Source organism: Nannobrachium achirus, assembly GCF_963921795.1.
Source record: "Nannobrachium achirus genome assembly, chromosome: 6".
Taxonomy (NCBI): Eukaryota; Metazoa; Chordata; class Actinopteri; order Myctophiformes; family Myctophidae; genus Nannobrachium; species Nannobrachium achirus.
Window position 1 is genome coordinate 41,008,395 of NC_137815.1, and position 8,999 is coordinate 41,017,393.

The 8,999-nt window shown below is 42.2% G+C and overlaps 1 protein-coding gene across 1 annotated transcript in view; it reads left to right on the plus strand.

Moving 5' to 3' along the window:
• Positions 1-3,123, plus strand: part of kif5ab (kinesin family member 5A, b) — a gene marked incomplete at both ends in the record, with an annotated part of 141,425 nt that extends 138,302 nt beyond the window's left edge. The window contains 2 exons of the mRNA XM_080728227.1: positions 1,880-1,907; positions 3,024-3,123. Of these exons, the coding sequence (XP_080584353.1) occupies positions 1,880-1,907; positions 3,024-3,123 (128 nt within the window). The remainder of the gene's footprint in view (positions 1-1,879; positions 1,908-3,023) is intronic.
• Between the last annotated feature and the right edge of the window lie 5,876 nt (positions 3,124-8,999).

Here is an 8,999-nt window from a genome sequence, read left to right on the forward strand (position 1 = left end):
GCTTATAGACCGACTATTTTTGGTGCGCGGCTCTGTCGTAGAACAGAGCATAGTTTTGGCATTACCATACCTAGTAAAGTTGCTCTTGAGTGGTTCTTGAGACCGCTGCAAGCAGCCGTACCGTGGTTCTCGACATCACTGCAAGCAGCACTTTCGGGGACCAAGTAAAAGCACTCTCTGAATGGCCACACGCCCCCAACCGGCACTGCATTAGTGCCACCAGTGATGTATTTACTTTGGATTTTCACAAGTCCGTTGGTGCTCAGTGAGCGAAGTCCCAGTGAGAATATAGCCATTTTTAAAGCCACAATCCGTAACTTCCATGTCTTACTCGGGTAGAGACAGAGACCAACCACACAGTCGAGCAGAGACCAACCACCACAGTTGTGTTAGTTAGAATGTATTAACTCTATCATTCAAATTAGTCTATAATAAAGTTGTATTCAATAAAAAAGAAAGTTATGGGTTGCAGCTTTAATGTCCATGATCAAATACTTTTGACCACGAATAGCTGAGCCTTGAAAGAGTTCTTTGAAGCATCCAGTTATCCAATGGAGCATGACCTCCCCAACCGGCACTGCATTAGTGCTACCAATGATGTATTTACTTTGGATATTCACAAGTCTGTTGGTGCTCAGTGAGCGAAGTCCCAGGGGAGAATAAAGCCATTTTTAAAGCTACAATCCGTAACTTCCATGTCTTACTCGGGTAGAGACAGAGACCAACCACCACAGTCGAGCAGAGACCAACCACCACAGTTGTGTTAGTTAGAATGTATTAACTCTATCATTCACATTAGTCTATAATAAAGTTGTATTCAATAAAAAAAAATATATGGGTTGCAGCTTTAATGTCCATGATCAAATACTTTTGACCACGAATAGCTGTGCCTTGAAAGAGTTCTTTGAAGCATCCAGTTATCCAATGGGGCATGACCTCTCCCGATAATAGCTAACTAATTTAATATACAGTAGGAAGAGAGAGCAGACACTCAGCAAAGGCCCCCTAATGGATTCATAACAAGAGTAAAAGTGAAGAAAACTACTGCATGCACTCTTCTCTCATTTAGATGACATCTACTGACCGCTGACATTTCAGCACAGAACTTTCTTACAGATGCCTGGGTGTCAATAAAGTGTTGCTGAATGTCGTGCAAAATGTACTGCTACTCACAAGTAACCATCAAGATTTCGCGTGGATGGTTTTCTCTGACAGGCATTCACAGTACGGCCTGTCTTCTGTTTAGTTAGTATAGCGTTGTTGTCCGATGAAAACCTTGTATGTCCAAAACCGTTCGTATTTATCGCATTTATCACTTTAAAATGATTTATACTAGTGAAAACAGCCGATCTACAAGCACACAACGCCTCGCGCCGCGAGGCGTTGTGTGCTTGTAGATCAGCTGTTTTCACTACTTTTGTGCGACGGCCTTGTATGATGAAGCAGGGCTTTACTTTTGCGAAAGAACGTACAAATTTGAAAAGTTGGAGATACGAGGTTTCTGCCCGCGACAGTGACGATAGTATTAATAGTGATAGTATTAATTAATTATACAATCAGGGTTATTGCCATTATCACAATCGTTATTGCCAACATTCACATCCTGTTTGAATTCATGTCTGCACATTGCAAATGCATTCTAATCACTACCACACTATTCAGCCATTTCAAAGCCATTTCCCTTAGATGCTTTGGGCTATTCCGGTTAAACTAATGTGTCTGTGACCACTTGTTCTTGTTTCCTGACACACACACACACACACACACACACACGCACACGCACGCACGCACGCACGCACGCACGCACACACACACAGACACACACATGCATGGTGCACCTGCCTGTCTGCTTACGTCTGCACGTGTCTTGTCTCTACAGGAAACACCACAGATATCAATGACAACAGGTAAGATAAAACACTGTCACTCATTAATATGCACCAATGTCTCCCACTGTTTATCAAGGTCTTTATATTGTTGATGTCCTGCAGAAAGAAGCTTCTGGCAATTCTCCTCCTTTTTACATATTAATTTTCTTTGGTAGACATTTTACCAGGGAGTCCATGGCTCAATAGCTAGAGAGGCTGTCTGCTAGTCAGAAGGTCGCTGCTTTGCCTCCCGCTGTCGCCCAGTCTGTGTGTTGAAGTGTCCATGAGACACTTAAAGGGCAACTTTGCTGACTTTGATTGACATCAGCTGTAGGAGAAGGTCTGACTGGGGCGTTATTGTGGATTCCAACAATGTTCTAGGGTAGACCCGCCCTGTCTGATTCCTACGAAATCATGTTCAAAATATTAAAACACAGAAAAAACACAATACACACTCATGTTTATTATGTCATTAAAATAGTGTTTGGGTGCAAAATCAGCAAAGTTGCCCTTTAAACCATAACTGCTACTGTACCCCCACCCCCCCCCCCCCCCCCTAGTTAGGAATTAGGATGCATAGAATAATTTCACATTGCAGTAGTGATGAATAACCCGCCTCCAAAAATAACAACAACTACAATAACAAAAGGGGGCTAAATTATATTATTTATTTATTTTGTATTGTATTGTATTGTATTGTATTGTATTGTATTGTATTGTATTACAAACAGCTTCACAAAACATCTTGGCAATGTCAGCAGTCACAGAAAAGAAAAGCAGAAAACCCTGGAGATCTGTGGTTTCTGCAAAGACGTAAACAACGAACATAATACTTTGACACTGCTTATGTCTGACAGGAGTCTTATCATCCGGATAGCGACTGTAGCATGGTGTTATCACATTCACTGTAAATGTGCCTGGACCATGATGAGATGCTGTAACTAACCACAGCTGCTTCCACTGCTTTCCCTCCCTCTCCCACACTGCTATGTCTGACTGAACCGTGACTGCCCCCTTGATGCTGTCCCTGCTACTGCGGCTGACCCTTTGACTGCTGCTGGCAATGATGATGATGTTGATGATGATGATGGTGGTGATGGTCATGGTGGTGGTGGTGTTGCTGTGGCCTGTGTGGTTGTGATGTATTGCGTATAGTGTGTGTCTCAGTGTGACCTCTGTGTCCAGAAGTGATGTGTACGATAATCAGGACTCCGTGAAGTTCTACTGCCAGCAGCCGGAGGCCTCGTTCAGCTAATGACCGTCAGCAGGTAGGAACCGTCGCACGTAAACGTTCAACTGTTTTGTTGCTGGCAAAGTGTTTTTTTTTAGAAAAGGGGAGAGGAGAGACAGGAAGTGTGTGCGTGCGAGAGAGAAGACAAGTCGGAGAGAGAGAGGGGGTGCTGAGGGCTGGATATTAAACTAAAGTGTCAGAACAGATTAGTATGCTGGTTGTCAGCGTCGGCCACCAGGGCTCCAAATGACTACTTTCGGGTCTGTAACATATACAGTTTACATATACATTATGTATATTTGTACACTCTCAAGAGGTAAATTAACACTGAGGATTTACCGGGTATCATTGAAATTGCACACTGGATTAGTAAATCAATGAATGAAGCAAATATCACTGATGAATAAAGGAGTGTAGCCGCACACTCGTAGCTGCCGATGCCAATAGTGTATTTATTGTGGACACAGAGAGACTGGAAACCAACAGGGGTAAAGAAGTCTGTTGTGTGTGACATTAAATACACACATTTCGTAGTACCCCTAGTTCTTTAAATTTCTCCTGCATGTTCGACAGACAGTGTTGGGAATAACGTTTTACAACAAAGTAACTGCGTTACGTAACGCCACTACGTTTTTCGGTAACTAATAACATAAAGCAGTCCTTTTCCCATTCAGTAACGGTGTTATAGTTACTGTGATGTAAATGGGTGCATTACTGCGATACATGTGATCCAACTGAACTGGTGCGGTAACTGAAATTGTTCAAGGTAAAAACAACATGCTCTGTTTCTCTCTGCAGTCTGCATGTCGCAGGACAACTTATTGTCGGGACGTGTATGTGTGTCTCTCTATCTATCTCTCTCTCTCTCTCTCTCTCTCTCACACACACACACACACACACACACACACACACACACACACACACACACACACACACACACACACACACACACACGGTGCTCAAAAAATAGCAGATGTATAAGGCTATAAGCTCGCAGCGTGGCACAAAGTGAAATCTAAAATGCTTTCCCCGGTTTTAATGGGTTAATAATTGTAGTATTGTGTAGTATTGATTTCACAGGGTTTAATTTGAAAACAGGATATAAACATGTGGTACTTACTCTGACAAAAATGGTTAAATGTTTAATCAGCTTAAATGTTTTAAGAGTAAATGCTTCTGCTTGAGGCCTGGGAGAAAAAGGAAGGAGAGGATGGGAGAGACAGCGAAGTCTGTCTGAGAATTTATACTGTTCATTAATTAACAGGCAATGAGGGTGCCCTCATTTGAACCTCGGAGTCCACTTAGGATTGATAGTTAGGAATCAAATGGACACTTACAGTTCTCTGATAGATAGATAATAGATATCTTTATTGATTCCGTGGGGGAAAATCAGTCGCCCAGAGGCAGAACAGCAGTTAAGTGTACAAATGGAACCAAATGGACTTGTAAGGGCCAAGCATATTAGGTTCCCTTGTATTGAAAAAGGTTGAGAATGTGTGGGGTAGAGCAGCCAGTGATTATGTACTTGCTTTACTAGTCGTGTCCCCACTACAATATGTTTTCACTCAAGTACCCCCTTCAAAAGCATAACATATTCTTCCTGAAACAGACACATTCGATCTTAGCTTACTTTTATTGTCTAAGTCAGGCTGGGTGGCCGAATACCGGGTAGTCGGATAGTGGGTTTTCACCCATGTCCGTCCTTGTGTCTGTGTGTGTGTTTATGTCAGTTTGTGAGCACACCTAGCACACCCAATTTTCGAATGTTTATGTTAAAGCGCCACCATGAGCCATGAGGCCAATTTTAGCACAATAAACTTTTTGCTACTACTACTTAAAGATTTTGTCCAAACCTCAAACAAATAGGTACACATTATCTCTGTCGTAATGTGATCAAGATGTATATGTCAGATTTCTCATACTCCATTCTGATTGGCGACGATTGGCTTCCACAGTTTGTGGGAGGGGCCCGTTTTGCACAAAATACCAAAAATCATGAACATAGCAATCACGATTGCCGTGAAACTTTGCTCGCACACTCACTGGGCCAACGAAGAACCTCCACTGCAAATGTTTCAAATTGTTCTAATGGTGGCGCAAAAATATGTTTTCTTTTGTTCTTAAGTAACTGCATAAGCAGGATATTACAGTACAGTGACAGACAGAGTTCAGGAAGTTCACTGTGCGCTAGCAGAAAAATGCACAGGAAATTATTATGTATTATTTATTTTTACGTTTTGTGATGAAAGATGCAGTCTTTTGGTGTGACTAATCATGGCCACTGTCCATGGTCCTGAACTGTCAAAAGCACTTATTTTCTTCTTCCTCCTCCCATGCAGTATTGTGAGTGTTTTAGAATCTAAACAAACCTTTACAATTCTGCATTGGGTGGAGAAAGATGATTCACCCAGATATCGTCGTTGTCCGATGAAAACCTTGCATGTCCAAAACTGTTCGTTTTGCATTTATCATTTTAAAAATGATTTCAACTAGTGAAAACAGCCGATCTACAAGCACACAACGCCTCGCACCGTGAGGCGTTGTGTGCTTGTAGATCTGCTGTTTTCACTACTTTTGTGCGACGGCATTGTATGACGAAGCAGGGCGTTACTTTGCGAAAGAACGTACACATTTGAAACTTGGAGATACGTAGGTTTCCGCCCGACAACGACAATATACTCTATGTATTATAGCTTACATTGTGATCATGGCTCCGGGACACAGAGAGAGAGAGCGAGCGAGCGAGAGAGAGAGAGTTTGTATTAACCACTTAGAACCCTAGTTGGCCGGGGGTTCCCAAGGCTCTGTACTTGGTCTGCTCCTGTTTCCTTCTACACAAAATCTCTGATCTGTAAGCTTGTGCGCTTGTAGGGCTGCCATTTTCGCAGAATGTTCGCCCCATATGTCATACGTTAATTATGATAATTCACAATGACTGGAGAGAAGCCAATTGGTATACGCTGTACTCATGATGCAGTATGTTGAGCTACTTTATAAATTCATAAAATACACAGTAGCTCTGCATGGGTAGATCTTCAGCGAAAGGGAGAATTAAAGAACAACAAAACAAGCCCTGAATAATGCATTACTTGCAGTTTGCCTTTTATGTTCCAACAACAGGGCAGGATTTGTCTCTTTCTTTCTCCCAAAATCCGATCTGCAGACAAACACATTGTCCTTTTCTGGACGAGGTTATGGAGGTCAGCCATTCATTCAGAACCCAGTTGTTAGAATTAAGCAATATGATGTATTATTCATTATGATTCTAGAATGTGTACACCAGGGGTCTTCAACAGGGTGTCCGGGACCCCTAGGGGGTCCTCAGAGTTACTACAGGGGGGGCCGCCAAATCTTTGGGTGATAGGATAATTATTTTAAATGAACAACTTGAACCCTCGCATCCCTATTCTGAGGAGAACTTTAGCCAAAATTAGCAGATGCGTTGCGAGGCGTTGAGAGCTTGTAGATCAGCTATTTTTGGCAAATAGGTTTGGTGTAGAGGTTAACAAAAAGGATCAGACCAAGTACAGGGTGAAAGGTCAAATTGACTAAGTATCAATGTGGTTAAATGTCTGAAAAAACACATTAACATGAATAACATATACAGTACTGATAACAGTGCTGTCAAACAAGTCGATAAAAATCTGGAACACAATATAGTGGGAGTCCCTGCTTTATCTCCCTCTCAGCTAAGGGGTCCTTGGCCTGAAAACGTTGAAGACCCCTGGTGTACACAACTCTGTTCCAGTGTGTACAGTATACTGTACGACATGGACCAGAGAGAGAGAGTACTGCATCGCTACTACTACTGTCTGAATTATTTAGTCAGTATAAGGAGACATGGGGGGAAAGTTTCTCAGCAGTTTTTAGCAAGTGCACGGTTCACATTCGATGTCCTGCAATGCACCCGATTCGTGTTTATTTTGTCACGAGACATGCCCAGAAATAGACGATTTGCAAGCTCACAACGTGTCTCGATGCTGTGACGCTGAGAGCTTGTAGATCGCTATTTGTGGCACGTGACACGCAGTATAAATTAGAACCTCACTGTGAATACGCCAGAGATGGGGATGTTTCCAGACGTGTTAATTCTCTCAACAAGTACAGTACTGTCAGTGACTCATTGTCTGTTGACTCGACTGTTCTGCTGCATCCCCTTCTCTCTCGTTCTCACTCCGCTTGTTAATATTTCTATTTCTGTCTGCCTCTTTCTCTCACTGCCGCTCTGCTGTCTCTCCCACTGTGTCTTTATATCAGTGGTTCCCCAAGCTTTTCAGGGCGAGACCCAAAAGAGAGATTAGTGAAACTAGGGAGAAGCAGATCTGCAAGCACGGCTATTTCCACTACTTCTGTTTTCTAATTTATGGAATTTCATAGATTTTTCGTTTATTTGTTAATTAAATTACATAGAAAAATATTTTTTTTGTATTCATGAAAATGTGTCTGTGACCCACAAATGGGTCACGACCCAGTGATTGGCTTCATACTGTACCTTTTTCCTCATCATTTCTCTCAATCTCTCTCTCTCTCTCTCTCTCTCTCTCTCTCTCCTCTCTCTCTCTCTCTCTCTCTCTCTCTCTCTCTCTCTCTCTCTCCTTATTCCAGGTGGCTGTTTTCCCTCCTGACATCTTCTGTAAATCCGCATGCAGCTGATCACGATCCTTCTCTCTCTCTCCTCTCTGGCCCTGAGCTCTAGTAGGCCTCTGTTCATCTTTCTATAGTTCCTGTATCTTCTTCTTTGTATCCTGCCTGCTCTTCCTCGACCTGCCCCCCGCCCCCTCTGTTCAGTACTTTGTGGGTGATGTATGGTGTATGTGGGTGTCCCTAGAAACAGACCTGGCAGCTTTGTCCCAACCAGCCCTCCTTTTTTGTTGGATTAATTGGACGCTCAACTGCAAGCGGTCTGGGGGTGTGGTGGGAAATGAGTTGCAGTTCTACAAGTAAGCACTAGGCGGTGCTGTTTGTCTCAATGAATGGGACAGTATGAAGATGAGTATTGGGACATGAAGCAATTTTTTTTTTCTGCAATGATATTACATTACACAATGACGGCTAAAACAAAATGTTTTTTTCTTCACAAAAAGACAACTTCTGTACACTTCTGTATGTGAAATTGTTTGTGTTTTTGTACCTTTGTTTTTGTCCCTTTGTTGTATTATACAGTAGATAGCTCTGTTCAGCACAAGCACAGGAACAGTATAATAACAGAGCTACTAAAGTAACCATATTATTTTAAAGAGAGGTAAATTGGAATTTACGTCAACAGCGTCTAAGATTAGCTGAATGTCTGTGTTCCTTATAGTAAAGTCCACCCAATTTGACATCAGCCCAATCCAACCTAAAAGGCAATATCAGCAATGACCCAAAGTTGACCCCATTGATCAAATATCAAATATCACATTAACAGAAAGAACATGAATAGGCAGCAGTAGTCTGTAATACTTTCACCATAGCGTGGCAAAAGCAGAAGATCTACAAGCTCACGATGCGTTGTGACCTTGTAGATCGTCTATTTTAGGGCCGCCAGGTTGAAAGTCGTCAGTTTATACTCCCATCGCATGACAGTGTCGTTTGCTGACAAAAAGATCTACAAGCTGACAACACGTCTTGAGGAGGGTTGGGATCCTTTAGGATTTTAGCTATTCCAGTTCCTTAACTATTCCCTCTTAACGGTCCCATTCCTTAATAGTTCCTTTTCTAATCTACACGTTCACAATCAGGCATACTGTAGGTCCAGCACCAAACCCTAAATTTAACCTCTAAATGCCCTCCGCCTAACCATAATCTTTTCCTAATTGTAAGCCTGATTGTAAAAATATATTTAGTTTTAATCATCCTAAAACCAATCTCTTGTGCGGACCAGGACAATAATTGTCCTTGCAATGTCCATTTCTCAAATT